Source organism: Onychostoma macrolepis, chromosome 20 (assembly GCF_012432095.1).
Source record: "Onychostoma macrolepis isolate SWU-2019 chromosome 20, ASM1243209v1, whole genome shotgun sequence".
Taxonomy (NCBI): Eukaryota; Metazoa; Chordata; class Actinopteri; order Cypriniformes; family Cyprinidae; genus Onychostoma; species Onychostoma macrolepis.
The window spans coordinates 21,030,364-21,047,895 of NC_081174.1; the positions used below are offsets into that span (position 1 = coordinate 21,030,364).

Here is a 17,532-nt window from a genome sequence, read left to right on the forward strand (position 1 = left end):
GAAGAGATTGACGTCTAACAGAAACGGGAAAAGAGAACTAAGTACAACGGTGATGATAACAGTGAATGGGAAATTGCTTCCAGAAAATGTTAAAATGGGATATGTGTGCTATCCAGTTAGGCCTTTTATAAAACCTGCATTGAGATGTTTCAATTGTCAAAGATTAGGCCATGTAGCAGAAGTATGCAAGGGAAAGAAACGCTGTTGTAAATGTGAAGGCGAACATGGTTATGGAGAATGTGGGGATCTAGTTGAGCCTAAATGTTGCAACTGTGGAGGTCCACACAGTGCAGCATATTTAGGATGTCTAGCACAAAAACAAGCTGTGGAAGCAATGAAGTACAAATCAGAGTACAATGTTTCATATGCACAAGCAGTAAAGAAGGTTCAAGATGAACAAGGAAATAGGATAAGTTATGAGAGATCTAAGGCAACTGAAACCCCAAACAAGGATACAGAAAGGTATAAAATAAATGTTGATGCGAGTATGCTTATGATTAGCAAAGTAAGTTTCATTGCATTTATTGCTGAAGTCATCAACTGTACAGCACAAACAAACAAAAGAACAGAGAAATTGAAAATCATCATATCTGCAGCGGCTCGTCAGCTGGGAATAACAGAGGTAACAGTTGAGAAAATTCAATATCTACTAGGACAAGCTGAGAATAATGCAAGCCTTCAGGAAACCCCAGACAGACAAAGACTTAACATATGACATTTAAGATAGTACAATGGAATGCCAGGAGTCTGACTGCGAATGGGCAAGAACTTAAGAAGGTTGTACATGAAATGACAGACCTTCCTGATGTAATATGTATCCAGGAGACATGGCTTAAATCGCACTTAGACTTCGTTATTCCAGGGTACTTATCCATTAGGAAAGACAGATCAAGAACAACAGGTGGAGGATGTGCTATATTTATTAAAAATGGGGTGGCATGTAGGGAAGTAAAGGTAGAAACACAATATGAATGTATTAAGGTGGAATTGTGGACAGTATTAGGAAAAGTAACAGTAATAAATTATTATAATCCATGTGAACAAATATCTTTAGTGGAGCTGAATAACATTTGGAGTAAAGAAGAAGGGATAGGGATATGGTGTGGGGATTTTAATGCACATAGTGTGGTATGGGGAAGTTTAAAATCAGATAAAAATGGCACAGTGGTAGAAGAATATATGGAAGATAATCTGTTGGTTTGCTTAAATGATGGCAGTGGGACGAGGTTTGACATCAGGAAACAAATAAAATCATGCGTAGATTTAACAATGGTTTCAGCATCAATAGCAGTAAAATGTCAATGGGAGGTGGTAGAGAAGTCATCAATTGGGAGTGATCACTTCCCAATAATTTGCACGGTGGGTTTGGAAATGCAAAGGAGTATGATGATAAAACAATATAGATGGAAATTTGAGAAAGCTGACTGGGAAAAGTATAATAGAATATGTGAGTCAGAATTAAGGAGCTATAGTACAGAGGATGATATTGATAAGGGTACAAAAAAGTTAAGTTTGATTTTAGTCAAAGCAGCAGAAGGAAGTATACCAAAGGTTGAAGGAAATGGGAAGAAAAAAGCTGTTCCATGGTGGAACGAGGAATGTAGTAAATCAATTAAAAACAGAAATAAAGCATTTAAAGTGCTGAAAATGACACTGACACCAGAAGCAGTAATAGAATATCAAAGGGAAAGAGCAAAGGCAAGGAAAACAATTAAACAGGTAAAAAAGAAATACTGGAGAGATTATTGTAGTTCTATAGGGAAGGAAACTGAATTAGGAGAGGTATGGAATATGTTAAAGAAAATGAGTGGAATATATAAAACCAGAAATATGCCAGTACTTTCAGGAGAAGGAAGGACAGCTGTTACAGAAAAGGATAAGGCAGAATTATTAGTCAAAACTTTTCAGAAAGCGCATAGTAAAGAAAATCTTGATGAGAGTTACAGAATAAAAAGACAGGAAATTTTAAATCAACATCAAGACATTTGTAATAAACGACCTGATGGCGAAGGAGCATTAGATACTGACTTTAAAATATGGGAACTTAAAAGAGTAGTACACAAAATAAAACAATCAGCACCTGGACAAGATGGAATTTATTATATTATGATTAAATATGCAAATGATAAAATACTTAAAGTATTATTGGAATTATATAATAAGATATGGATAGAAGGAAGAATGCCGAAGTCATGGAAACATGCAATAATAATTCCTATAGCTAAACCAGGTAAAGATGCATCGATAGCAGGGAATTACAGGCCAATTGCACTTACATCAAATTTATGTAAATTAATGGAAAAAATGATTGTAAATAGATTAAATTATATACTTGAGAATAAGGGAGTATTGGCACCTAATCAATATGGTTTTAGGAAAGGTCGATCAACAGTAGATGCTTTAGTAAAGCTGGAAACGGATATAAAAAAAGCTATAGCAGTTAAAGAAGGATTAGTGGCAGTTTACTTTGATATGGAAAAAGCATATGACATGTTATGGAAAGAGGGGTTACTTATTAAAATGAAGAGAATTGGAATAGAAGGAAGAATGTTTAATTGGGTTTTAAGTTTTTTATTTGATAGAACAATTCAAGTTCAAGTTGGTGGTGAAGTATCTCAGATCAAAAGTGTGGAAAATGGAACACCTCAGGGAAGTGTAATTAGCCCTATATTATTTAATATTATGATAAATGATATTTTTGGAAATGTGGCACCAGGAATTAGCACTGGATTATATGCAGATGATGGAATTATGTGGAAAAGAGGAAGGAATATATCTTTTAATATAGATAAAATTCAGGAAGCCATAGAAATAGTTGAAAAGTGGTCTGTCGAATGGGGATTCAAATTTTCAATATCTAAAACATGTTATCAGATATTTACAAGGAAGAAAATTAAAGGGGAGAAAAGGTTAAAATTATATGGGGCTTCTTTAGAGAAAGTGTCAAAATTTAAGTATTTAGGAATGTGGTTTGATGATAAATTAACCTGGAAGGATCAAATAGAGTATATATTAAAAAAATGTGTTAAAGTTTTAAACCTAATGAGGGCAGTAGCAGGACAAGACTGGGGGGCTGACAAACAGTCATTAAAGGGCATTTATGTAGGTCTTATGCGATCAACACTAGATTATGGATGCATTGTTTATGAGTCAGCATCATCAACGTTGCTAAAGAAACTAGATGTCATGCAAGCTAAGGCATTAAGACTTATTATAGGAGCAGTTAAAACCACGCCAATTGCAGTATTGCAAGTAGAAACATCACAAATGCCATTATATATAAGAAGACAGAAATTAGCTATGGCATACTGGATAAATCTTCAGGGACAAAGGGATAATCATCCTGTAAGGGAAGTCCTGAATGACTGCTGGGAAATTTTAAATGTAACCGGTAAAGGGTTTGCTTGGAAAATAAAGGGTGGGTTACTGAAGGTGGTTTAGACTTGATGTCATTTGCTCCAGTAGTGATGATGTCCCCAATTCCACCTTGGTTAATAGCACAACCTGAAATAGATACACAATTACACGAGAATAGAAGGGAAATGAGTGAAGCTGTTAGTTTAATTACATATGTAAGTGAATATATCAAAAACACACATTATTCATTTCTTCAAATATACACAGATGGATCAAAGAATGTAGATAATGGCAGGACAGGGGCTGCCTTCTATGTTACAGAGTTTGAGGTGAAAAAGGCTGGAAGGATAACAAATGGTACATCAATATATACGGGTGAGATGATAGCGATTTTAATGGCACTTGAATGGGTCTATGAAGTTAGACCTGATAAAGTAATAATATGCTCTGATTCAATGGCTGTTCTTAAGAGTCTACAATCCTTCGAAACAAATAGGACTGACATTTTAATAGAAATCATGACCAGGTTGTACAGTTTAAAACAAATGAGAATTATAATTCGATTTATGTGGGTACCAGCGCACGTGGGAATTCAAGGGAATGAGGAAGCAGACAAAGTGGCAAAAGAATCATTAAAAATGGAAGAGCCAAACATAAACATATCACTCAGTAGAGCAGAAGGTAAACAGTTAATTTTAGAAGCGTGCAATAGGAAATGGCAGACAGAATGGGATACATGTCATAAGGGGCGGTATTTTTATAGGATTCAAAAAACGGTAAAGAAAAGCAAAATAAGTTTCAATTTAAGTAGAAGAGAACAAATTATTTTTACACATTTACGAACAGGACATTCAAATTTAAATTACACTTTACACATTATAGGGAAGCACAACACAGGTTTATGTGAGGTTTGTTTGTTAGATGAGACGGTAGAACATGTTTTTAAGGAATGTAAAGCATATGAAAAAGAAAGGAGGATTCTTAAGGAAGATCTTCAGGCAGTAGGGTGCCGGGAATTCAGTATAACGAATATATTAAATGATAGTCCAAATTCAAGGAAACAAATAAATGTAGTCAAAAAATTCATCAAGAATTGTGGGTTATATTATAGGATATAGAAATTAGATAATTCTCTTCACACTCCATCACAGTAGGTGGCGGTATGCACCTTTGAAGTTGGTTCGCAACCCGCCATAAAACCAAAAGAAGAAGAAGTCCTGTGCCAGTTCGTCATATATATTCCTGTGGATGTGTCCTTGTGCTTGCCTTGCCTTGCCTTGGCTTTCCTCTACGGGGTAGTTTGGCTTGTTTTGTTTATTTTTATTATTCAATAAAAGCCCAAAAAGAGTCCTCGTCTCATCCCTTCACCCCAACCCTGACAGTTGGTGTCAGCAACTCAATTAGAACTGCTTTTTCTATAATATATATATACATTGTTGTTGTTTAAATGTACGTTATTTAAAAATTTTACAAAAATAGATTTTCAATTACATTTTTTTTAATTCCAAGAATATTTTTAAAGATGAAAATATAATTTTACTGTAAAATAAAGTGCTATTTGTAGAACTAATTGTCAAGTAGTTGCTGATTAGCTTTGCATATTAAAAGATTATTGGCTGTTTATAGGTACTAATAAATCACATATTAATGCTGCCTTCAGTGTGATCCAATTCTGCATCCTTTAATGGTATCAAATTCCAAAACTTAAACACTACACAACTTTAAACACTTACTAACTATTAATAAGCATAAAAAGTAAACTTTAATCGTGAATATGTGTTCCATACTGAATTGTTTCTGTTTTTAATCAAAAAGTTAAACAAATTGCCTCTTTTTTTTCAAAGTTATACAAGACAGTATTTTTTTTTTTAGTAAGTTGATGAATGTAGATTTAAAATGTTGGCATGTTGAAATCAATCAATTAATTCATCAGTCTAGAAATATATACAACAACAATAAATCCTGCCAAAATATGTGACAATACGAAAATGTGACAAGATGTATTGCCTTTACCGACAGTTTGAACTAAGTAAAATGGTTCTAAACAGTACCCAAAAAAAGAATTTGTCGACTTGTAACAATAGCAGAATCCTTTTTGGTGCTAAATAGAAACATTTTTACTGGGTTCCATAAAGAACCATGCCATATAGGACCTTTAATAATGTTCAAACCTTGTAACCTTTTTAATCATAGTTCATTTTCATTAATATTAGTATATTAGTTTATGTCTATCATTCATAATAGTAATATTAATAAATGTTGTATGTATTATTGATATATCTGCCTGGACGTATAATATCTTGCTGTCTCTATTAAGGTTTTACATAATAAAAACAACAGCATGTTGTGTCAATTAGGTTATTTGTTAAATACATTTTTTGTAATGACGTGAAATTGTAGCAAAAATGACTGTGCTTGTAAAAAAAAAAAAGTTATAACAGAATAACAGAATAAATTAATAAATGTCAATTAACAATGAACATAAAGAGTTAAAAAAGTATTTAAAAAAATGAAAGTTGTGAAATGAATACTAAGATCCATTAAAACCACAGTATTTTCATAATTCTGTATGATGACTTTAAGCCCATCATTATGTGTTTATGTGAGTGTGAGTGCCAGTTTCTATCTCCAGATGATGAGGTAGATGTGACAGCATATGAAATACACAACTAAGTGTAGTAATAACATGCAAAAGAAAACTTAATTTGGCATTCACACACTGAGAGGCACATTCTGTGAGCAAGTAATTTCAAGACTTGAAAACATGTGAAATCTGAATGTCACTTTTGTAACAAAGCATCTGGTCAGTGATGTAAACATTTTTTGAGTTCCAAAATGAAATGGAAGGTTGTGAAAGATTCCCACTGTCCCCCTTTATTGAATGGCACTGGTTTCATGTCTCTATCTTCCTGCTGACGAAAGTTATTTCAAAATGAAGGTTAATTTTGGACATGCAATTCCCTTTTGGAAATGGAAGGTTGTGAAAAATGCCCACTGTCTCCCTCTATTGATTGACACTGGTCAAAAGTTATTACAAAAAGATTGTTAATTTTGGACATGCAATTCCCTTTTCTACCAGTAGAGGTAAAAAAATAGGTTGTGAAAAATGTCCACTGTCCCCCTCTATTGAATGGCACTGGTCTCATGACTCTGTCATTCTGCTGAGGAAAGTTATTACAAAAAGAATGTTAATTTTGGATATGCAATTCCCTTTTCTACCAGTAGGAGTAAAAAATAAGTTGTGAAAAATGTCCACTGTCCCCCTCTATTGAATGGAACTGGTCTCATGTCTCTATCTTCCTGCTGACGAAAGTTATTTCAAAAAGAAGTTTAATTTTGGACATGCAATTCCGTAATCAGCCACTAGCCACTAATATCTGATGTCACGGACACTTATTTACTATAAGATAGGAACCTTTAAAAACTGTAAGATAATCAATATAGGCTCAAATATTTTATTAAGATATAAACAAGGAAGCATTGAGCTTGCCATGAAAACATTTTATTAGCACTTTTAACCTACAAGTTTGTGAGGCATTGAGCAACCTAGGCAACAACTCATCTCTTTAAACAACAACAAAAAACGGTTGTGCTTTAAAACATAAAATCAGCCGCTTATGTTCGTGTTTGTCCATCTCTAAAATACAGCAAATTATCATCATTTGCGTATAAATTTTGACATGCAATTCCCTTTTCTACCAGTAGGGGTAAAATGGAAGGTTGTGAAAGATACCCACTGTCCCCCTCTATTGACTGACAGTGGGTCTCATGTCTATATAGGCCCTTTAACTAAGAAGCTATTACAAAAACAACGCCCACTGAGCTATATCAAAAAAACTAAGAAAACTTGCACTTTCCCCACGGTCCCTTACTGAAAGCGAGCTCGGCTTGTGCGGGGCAGTGCTTATATAGAGAGTGAAAATACTGAAAAAAAGGCTGTGAAACATTTTCAGCGTTGCCCTTTTGACGGTCACACTGTTTAGGTTTTTTTAGAGCAAGTCGTTTTGAAGTTATTGGCGTTTAATCGCTGAATGTGTCACGAATATCGAAAACAAAACCAACTTAACCACGCTGTCAGGACATCGAGTCCACAGATTTCCTAACAAGAAATAGGACGGTATCTTCCGGGCCTCGGTGCGTTTGTGCAGCTGAAGAGACTGGACATCACTAATGCATCTGCTTCAAACAACGCGTTGGTGTGTAACTTAGCGAAGATTATCATCCCGGCGATATGATATAGTTCAACATGGGATACCGAAGCAAGAAGCGAGTGAGACGCCGAGCTGGTGCGGTTCCTTCGGGGCACACAGCAGCTTCATCGGATCCCGGTCCGCCTGTGTTCGGCTGCCGGTGTACCGACAAAACATGCTACCTATCAGATTGTGCTACCAATAATATATTTGCATTGTTTTAAGGGTAAGTTTGGGGTAAGGGTAGGTGTGAACGGGTAGGTTTAGGGTATGGGTAGGTATGGACATTAAAAAAAGCCTCAAACCACATGAATAAGATGCTGGTAGCACAATCTGATAGTTAGCATTTTTCGCTATCGATTTGTGCTACCTATCTATTTAATGGGAGGTAGCACAATCCGAGCAGGTAGCACAAATCGTCAGAACACCGGCGGGAGACATGATGCTCACGGATCCGTCAGAGATGCTGCTCCACGAAAATGTCAACCGTGCACCTTAAGTCTTGTTTAAGTCATTTGCTAACTACCAAATCAGTGAACATAATTATTTAAATAATGAGACACAACGATATGTATATAAGTTGTTGGAAATCACCGCAGCTAAGCATTAGCAATATCGTTATATTTTTAAAAACCGTGTAAAAACGTTACCATATGAGAAGGCATAGCTGGTAAGTTAACCTGTTTGCTAATATTATAACCATCAAGTCTAGTGACAGCTTAGTAACATTGTTTGCACAGCTAATTGGTAATTTTTTGTCATGTGGTGTGTTTATAAGGCTTTGGAAGATGGGAGTGTGAAGATCTGAAGCAGTGGAGGCCAGCTGTTATGAACCACCTCTACTGGACTGCAGCTTCCACTCCTAATGGAGATGCAGATGTGATGGAGGCCAAGTGGAAAAGCATGGTCTTAATGTGATCTTAAACTTTTGCTTGCTTCTCCCATCATATGCCGTCTGAGAGCGTATTTATTACATATATGTGGTGACCCATACTCAAAATTAGTGATCTGCATTTAACCCATCCAAGTGCACACACACAGCAGTGAGTAGTGAACAAATGCACACACAGTGAACACACACCCGGAGCAGTGGGCAGCTATTGCTCCAGCGCCCGGGGAGCAATTAGGGGTTCGGTGCCTTGCTCAAGGGCACCTTAGTCATGGTATCGAAGGTGGAGAGAGTGCTGTTCATTCACAATCCCCACCTTCAATTCCTGCCGGCGCGAGAATTGAACTGGCAACCTTCAGATTACAAGCCCGACTCCCTAACCATTAGGCCACGACTGAAAGGTTTTTAAATGGGTCAGATGGTATGTTTTTCTTTCGGTAGTAGGGTAAACGTACCTATTAAGCTCACCAAAATCTACATAGAGTAATTTTTAGTGCACAAGATATTGGTTTCAGTACAAAAAGTTATGGTAAAATAAATTTAAAATTTAAATTTTTAAAGAATAATTGTAAAATATATATATATATTTTTGAAGGTAAAAAGCCAATCACAAAAAATAGAACACTAAAATCAAGCAACAAGGCATTCAATTTGATCAATTATATATTCATAGTGAAGTGTCATTTAAGCACACTGCAATATCAGCTAAGTAACACAAATTCAAAAATCAAATAAAACAAACCAATAAAACATTTAATTCATGGGGATGAACACAGAAACTAGCCTCATTATGAAACCTCTTTTTAAATGGATGTCAACTTATCTATAGTCTCTTACACTACATGATTATTGCCCCGATTTTCCACAGATTTAGTCTGGAGAAGCTGATGCTAGTTGCCAAAGATCAGAGCCAGTCTGTAGATTTGAGTTGACAGAATCAACTGAACAGAACTCTATTGGCTATCTGTAGCACATGGGTTCAGACAGCAAGCCTCAAAGCCTGGGAGCAGAGTCAGACACTGCACATCAAGTGTGGGGGTCACATTCTCCATAAGGCCCGGTATGCATCCAACTCCCTGCAGCACTGACGTTCCTCAGCTGTGACCATGGCCTCGCATTTACCACACAAACACTTAATGAAACAAAAGCGTGTTTATCTCTCTCTCCTGCGGTGATGAGACACCGCTATATCAAGTAACGTTAGTGTCGGATATTAAGAGCGTGACATGCCTGATCAACGCTTATTTGTTTCTGTTACTGTTAAGTATCAATACTCATAGATGACCAATACTAGCTTTGCTATTGCCTGATTACATATTGTTAGCTAACACTGGTCTCTCACCATGACACCTGCCCTGTTCTCCTCACGCATTAACTCAATCTGTCTCCTCTGACCGTTGTTCTGTCTAATCCTGACCTGTCCCTGCTCATAATTTTATCTGTGGTCCGTCATACGAGTGTAAATAAACATTTAAGATTTCCTCAGCGTCCGAACTGTCGTTGCGATCCATTGTTTTCCTATAGTTAACGTGGACAGATCTCCAGCTCCCTCTCGTTACGTCACTTCCGGTTTTGGCGGATTTCAGATGCGGAAGTAAAATTCTCTCACTAAAACGACTCCAGAAGCCTTACTAGCGTATTTTAAAGAAAATCTAGTTCCTACATTATTTTTCTATACATCGACTCACTGTAGTCTCTAATCTGGAATATGCTCTTTAAGTGAGATTGGAATGGGGGAAACACAGTCTCCCGACTTCAAAAGATGCAAGTGCAACGGTCAAAGACGTCTGTTTTAGCGCATATTAACATAGAAGAGCTATGGAAAAGCAGTGGCATGAAGATGAGACTTTGAAGACTTTCTTTACAGATTGCAGTCCAAACATAAGTAAGTTAAATCACAAATGACCTTTCAGTTTGAAGGTGTTCAAACTTAATCGCAGTTTTTTTTTTTTTTTTTAAACCATAGTAGCATAAATTAAGGTTTAACAAACAAGTTACGGGCATGTTTTTTTTTTTTTAAATATCCTGGGTGGGTTGCACCAACAAGGATTAAATTAAGCAAAGTTTAGAGCTAATCAAGGATTTGTTGATCTGGGTTTTATTTTAAATCGAGTTGTGTTGCACCACTTAATTTTAAATTTAGATTAACAAATCGGGGATTAGAAATCTAACCTGCGATTAAAACCTCCATCTACGATTAATTTTCTCCGCCATGATGGATTTGTCATGTAATTAAACAACAACAATGTTAATATTCCTTATCCTCTGTCTCTGAAGTTGCTTTGGTCGATAAGGGAAATACACTAAAAGGTCCGCCGTCTTTATAAACCACTAACGTTATGTAGAGACCGTTGATCAAACGACTGATCAAGCAAGCAATGAAAACCTTTGAGGCAGTGCATACGGATTTGATCATCTTGGAAATATATATTTATTGTATCAATTAATGGAGTATAGCTTATGACAAAACAACCGAGATAAGAAAAAAATAACTGGCATGATTCATGGAATGACTACCTCCGCTCGTGACAGCGGCGCCCCTTCCGTTTGATCGCTTGTGGAGCGGCTGTGAGAAACGAGAGGCGCGGCCGCGATCCTGTCTTTTCTTTTGTCGTACGCCGAGATAAGTGACGGATTCACATCCCGGACTCGATAGCAGACGCGAGTTTACTACATGCTGCCACGACCCTCACAATCTGCGGGCTCAGTGCGCTTTAATTTTAATTTTTATTTATAAAAAACACCCCTCTGAGACCTGAGGACACACCCACTGTTTCTGTCTTTGTTCAATCAGCCACATACTGTAACTGTAAGTGCACTTTATTGTATTTAAAGCTCCTCAACTGTAAATTTAAAGTTAATCCTTAATTGAGATTTAAATCTGAGTTTAAAGTTATGGAGCAACAGGATTAAAGTTAATCTATTTTAAATATACAATAAATCCAGGATCAAACTGATGGTTTAAATGTAAACCTGCTTATTTTTAAACAAGGTTTAAAGTTTGGTGCAACAGAATTATTAGATAAACCTTGATTTAATCTAGATTTAAGCTTAATCCTTGTTGGTGCAACCCACCCTAGGACTGGCTAAAAAAGCCAGATCTCCCTCTGATTTCAAGCGAGAGCGAGGTATAAGCAAGAAAAGCTTATCAGAGGATTTGAGAGACTACAAGGATTGCCGATAGCTGAGAAGTTCGAACAAGTATGATGGGGCTAGACCATTTAATGCATTGTACAGAAATAATAAAGTCTTAAACAGGATCCTATGCTGCACTGGTAACCAATGAAGAGGTGCTAAGACTGGAGAAATTCTTTCTCTCCTCTTAGTACCTGTCAGCAGTCTCGCGGTATACAAACAAAATAAAATAGGCCCTAAGAGGAACCTCTGAGGTACCCCACAGATAAGTGGTGCAGAAGGAGAAAGAGAAAGATGAGAAACAGTCGATCCAACAATACAGACGAGCTGAAGGCTCAATAGTGCCTCAGCAGTGCCATACGCAGATCGCTTCGATGCCACACCTCACTGATGCTGTCATTTGTGCTAAAGGAGCTGTACTGTATGTGTGTGTATTTATATATACATAATAAATATACACAGTACACATACATATATTATGTAAACAAAAACTTATTTTGGATGTGATTTAATCGTGATTAATCGTTTGACAGCACTAATTTTGAGATACTGGATTTTTGACTTTCATGAGCTGGAAGCTCTAATAATCAAAATGAAAACAAAAAAAAACGTTTTAATTGTTTTACTTTACATCTAATGAATTTAGAATATATGAAAGTTTCACTTTATGAAATGTTACAAAAAAAAAAAAGAATTCAAATTTTTTGAGATGCACCTGTATAAATTCATTCATTCATTCATTCATTTTCAGTTGACATGTGGGACTTCCCAAGGACTCCTTCCTCAGACTGTAACGGCTCAGAGGCGAGTGAGGAGACTGAGATTGCTGTGAATATCGGTGGCGTCAAGCACATTCTCTACAGGGACGTGCTGAACCGATATCCCGAGACGCGTTTGGCGGAGCTGGTGAACCGAGCCACGCATTCCACACAAGAAGATCTCTGCGCGCTCTGTGATGACTATGACGACTTAAAGCGAGAGTTTTACTTCGACAGAGACCCAGAGGCCTTCAAATGCATCCTAGAGCTATATTACTACAAAGAGATTCATATGAAGCGAGGAATCTGTCCCATGCGCTTCATAAGAGAGATGGACTATTGGGGGATCAACGCAAAGTATCTGGACGAATGCTGTATAAGTAGTTTAAATGAGGTGCAAACCGAGCTGGCAGAAATAGCAGAGAAGGTTAAGACCATCCTGGATGACCTGGAGGATGATGCAACGGTCACAAGAGGCCAGAGGTGTCAAGCATTCCTGCGGAAACTCATGGAGAAACCAGAGTCATCTTTAGCCGCGCGCGTAATCGCAGTGGGGTCGTTTGCGTTGATCCTGCTCTCCTCTGTGGTCATGTGCGTGGGGACCATCCCGGAGCTGCCAGTGGAAGATACCCAGGGTAACCTCGTGGAACACCCGACCCTTGAGTCCATCGAGATGGCTTGCATTATCTGGTTCACAGTGGAATACATTTTGCGTTTCCTGTCCTCTTCGAACCAGTTGCGCTTTGTGTTTTCCTTCATGAATATAGTAGACTTTCTAGCCATCATGCCGTTCTACGTGGTGTTGATTCTGGGTGCTGCTCAGACGGAGCTGGCCGATGTGCAACAGGCAGTGCAGGCATTGCGCATTTTGCGCATTGTGCGCATTTTCAAATTCGCGCGCCACTCAGCAGGTCTGCAAGCTCTCGCCGTGGCACTCAAAAGCAGCTTGAAAGAACTAGGTGTGATGCTCATGTATATGACCGTGGGAATTTTCTTGTTCTCTGCACTGGGGTACACTTTGGAGCACAGCCACCCGGAGACCATGTTCACCAGCATCCCACAGTCCCTTTGGTGGGGTATCATTGCCATGACCACTGTGGGTTATGGAGACATCTATCCTAAAACAACGCTGGGCAGGTGTAATGCCGCTGCAAGTTTCCTGTGTGGAATCATAGCTATCGCCTTACCAATACACGTGATCATTCACAACTTCATCATTGTTTACAATAAGCAGCGTGTGCTAGAAACCACTGCAAAGCATGAGATTGAACTCATGGCGTTACACATGAAGGATGAAGCGCAGGAGTGTCCGGAATCTACAAAAATGCCATCACAGGCTTCGGTTGGCAACAGCTCGGTGTGGGATAGTGCTGGTGTGTCCGTCTAACGAAGTGACCTGTATATCCCATTACTGATACAGCAAATGCGTCCAAAGACCAACTGTCTACAAATGCAAGACCACCCAGAGAGTGATTCATCAACTTCAAAATAATAAAATACTTAGGAAATAAAAACCAATCAATAACATCTATCGCTCGTACGTTCGTTTGTACTCTATCTATCTATCTATCTATCTATCTATCTATCTATCTATCTATCCATCTATCCAGTGGCTAATGTGATCCATCTCTTTCAGAGAATAACGGTGCTGGCTCAGAGCATTAAAAATCTAAATAAATAAATCCTTTCATGCCAGTAATCAAAACTCATAGATTTTAAAATGTAAAATCATTATAATGTGATTATTTTAATACCAAATAGTAATTTATTTGGAATCGGTATGACTGAGAAATAAATATTCCAACACTGCTTGAAATTTTATGTTGAAGTTATTGGGATGAAATAAACATTATCGACGCTTTAAATAGTGAGAAAATATTTGTATTAAAAATTGACTGATAAAGATGAACATACAAGCAGCGTGTGGACGGCGAAAGTGAGTCAGGGTATTCCAGTTTTATCACGTGGCACAACTTGTTGCCCTGCAGTTTCAACTTTTCAACACTAGAGCGAGATATTTCAACACAAAATTGAGCTGCGTGCTGCGTGCTTACATACCATTGGACGACTGCTGTTTGACACAAACGACAAGCATAACTTATTAAAGTGCTTTCTAGTGTGCATTTATTTGTACTGAGTGGAGAAAGCAGTATTTTACAAAAGAAAGCTTACGTTTGATCGAATTTTACATTCGAAACATTTCTATAATTGAAATAATATGTTATAAAAAACTGTATGAGTGTAAAAAAAATTTAAGAATGTGTGAGTGCCATGAGATGTCGTAAGTCTATATTTTTTAAATGTACCCCCATCAATTATAACCACAGTAAGAGAGTATATGTTTTATGACTACGAGTTGCAGCCTGTCCCATGGTCCTTAAACCCGAAAACAATTTATGACTCTCCACCCCTCCCATCACGCCTGCTCCATCCCTACACACACACACACACACACACTCCACACACCTTAGTTCTGCTCCTGTCATCCGTCTTTACTCATGTTGCGCTCTTTCGGATTTATTCTGCTCTACACGCGGGAATCATGCAGCTGAAGTCAGAAGCTTTTAAAGACTTTCTTCAGAGGTTTTGATCCAAACATGTAAGTTTTTTTTGTTTTTATTTATTCATTTTTTTTTTTTTTTTTTTATCACAGTTGACCATTTGCATTAGAACATTATTTATAAAGTGGAGCACTCGACTTTATTAATGCGGGGGGACTGCCCTTTTCAAAATTATTCAAAAGTGCCCCTCTCAGACAAATAGCAATGATATTGTGGTCAATAAAACGAAATGCATTTGAATTATAATTAACAAGACAATGTGTACAAAACAGTAACTAATCGCTCAAAAGTCGGAAAATTCATGTTTATTTTTACATATCTGTCAATCTGAGGCGTTGCTATGGGTTGCGTGCGTTTTGCTCGAGTGACTGATATTCCGCAGTCTGTTCGGAAACCGAGGCTCTCGAGCCATATATGTGACCCTGGACCACAAAGCCAGTCTCAAGTCGCTGGGGTATATTTGTAACAATAGCCAAAAATACATTGTATGGGTCAAAATTATAAATTTTTCTTTTATGCCAAAAATCATTAGGATATTAAGTAAAGATCATGTTCCATGAAGATATTTTGTAAATTTCTTACCGTAAATGTATAAAAACTTCATTTTTGATTAGTAATATGCATTGCTAAGAACTTCATTTGGACAACTTTATGGAAAGCTTATTTATTCAGCTTTCAGATGATGTATAAATCTCAGTTTCGAAAAATTGACACTTAAGACTGGTTTTGTGGTGCAGGGTCACATATGTTTCTTTCAGTGAATAGATCGACGGAAGGAAAAATAAACCAAACAATATTTTAAACTTTTTTTCATCAATAATCAAAGCTAGTCTGTCGATTTCATTAAAAATCCGTTTGTCATGTCCTATATAGGTTATAATACACCAACCAATCATGATCTGGCACAAGTTCAAATTTCATTGGACAATAATGTGGAGCGGTCATTTTCCGTTCTTATTCATAAATCAGTTGAAAATGTCATGGGACAGACGAGCTTATTTGTGGAGCGATCTGGATCTGCAGTTTGTCTCATTTTATAAATCAAATTACATCGCTGAGAAAATGGATGCTAAATGACCAAAAGCAGGCGCAAAACCTTGCAGCGCGAAAAGTCGCAACAATGGTAATCAGTATTCAATTCACTTATACAGGTGAAATTCAATGAATTAGAATGTCGTGGAAAAGTTCATTTATTTCAGTAATTCAACTCAAATTGTGAAACTCGTGTATTAAATAAATTCAATGCACACAGACGGAAGTAGTTTAAGTCTTTGGTTCTTTTAATTGTGATGATTTTGGCTCACATTTAACAAAAACCCACCAATTCACTATCTCAACTAATTAGAATACTTCATAACATTTTTAGTGAATTGTTGGCCTTCTGGAAAGTATGTTCATTTACTGTATATGTACTCAATGGTAGGGGCTCCTTTTGCTTTAATTACTGCCTCAATTCGGCGTGGTATGGAGGTGATCAGTTTGTGGCACTGCTGAGGTGGTATGGAAGCCCAGGTTTCTTTGACAGTGGCCTTCAGCTCATCTGCATTTTTTGGTCTCTTGTTTCTTATTTTCCTCTTGACAATACCCCATAGATTCTATATGGGGTTCAGGTCTAGTGAGTTTGCTGGCCAGTCAAGCACACCAACACCATAGTCATTTAACCAACTTTTGGTGCTTATGGCAGTGTGGGCAGGTGCCAAATCCTGCTGGAAAATAAAATATCTTGGTAAACGGGTACAGTGACTTTGGTTTTCAAAAAACACAATGGACCAACACCAGCCTCTGACCTTGTCTGTGGTTCAGGAGTGGCTTAACAAGAGGAATACGACAACTGTAGCCAAATTCCTTGACACGTCTGTGTGTGGTGGCTCTTGATGCCTTTACCCCAGCCTCAGTCCATTCCTTGTGAAGTTCACCCAAATTCTTGATCGATCTTTTTCTTCCACACTTTTTCCTTCCACTCAACTTTCTGTTAACATGCTTGGATTCAGCACTCTGTGAACAGGCATCTTCTTTGGCAATGAATGTTTGTGGCTTACCCTCCTTGTGAAGGGTGTCAATGATTGTCTTCTGGACAACTGTCAGATCAGCAGTCTTCCCCATGATTGTGTAGCCTAGTGAACCAAACTGAGAGACCATTTTGAAGGCTCAGGAAACATTTGCAGGTGTTTTGAGTTGATTAGCTGATTGGCATGTCACCATATTCTAATTTGTTGAGAGAGTGAATTAGTGGGTTTTTGTTAAATGTGAGCCAAAATCATCACAATTAAAAGAACCAAAGACTTAAACTACTTCAGTCTATGTGCATTGAATTTATTTAATACACGAGTTTCACAATTTGAGTTGAGTTACTGAAATAAATGAACTTTTCCACGACATTCTAATTTATTGAGATGCACCTGTATTTATGATACACCCATGAAACTATAGTTAATGAAGCCCAAGTGTCACCTACAGGCCCATTATGTGAAGTGTAGGCAGGTGAAATGGTGACGTGAAAGGGCTTTATTATATTACAATTTTTGATAATTATGCAGCATTATGTCTTATGCTCATCAAGCCTGAATTTATCTGATCATAAATACAGAAAAAACTGTAATATTGTGAAATATTATTACAATTTAAAAGAATGTTTTTCTATT

At 37.3% G+C, this 17,532-nt stretch overlaps 1 protein-coding gene across 3 annotated transcripts; it reads left to right on the top strand.

Moving 5' to 3' along the window:
- Positions 1–7,274: 7,274 nt before the first annotated feature.
- LOC131526645 (potassium voltage-gated channel subfamily F member 1-like) lies at positions 7,275–13,997 on the top strand. 3 transcript variants are annotated; one of them, XM_058755000.1, is made up of 2 exons: positions 7,275–8,461; positions 12,323–13,997. In XM_058755000.1, exon 2 carries the CDS (start codon positions 12,328–12,330, stop codon positions 13,714–13,716), a length of 1,389 nt encoding a protein of 462 aa, XP_058610983.1. In that variant the 5' UTR covers positions 7,275–8,461; positions 12,323–12,327; the 3' UTR covers positions 13,717–13,997. The 3 variants fall into 3 exon arrangements, with proteins under 3 accessions (XP_058610983.1, XP_058610982.1, XP_058610984.1); XM_058754999.1 differs by lacking the exon at positions 7,275–8,461 and adding an exon at positions 9,191–10,321 and having other exon boundaries at positions 12,323–13,996; XM_058755001.1 differs by lacking the exon at positions 7,275–8,461 and adding an exon at positions 10,920–11,245.
- The last annotated feature ends 3,535 nt before the right edge of the window (positions 13,998–17,532 follow it).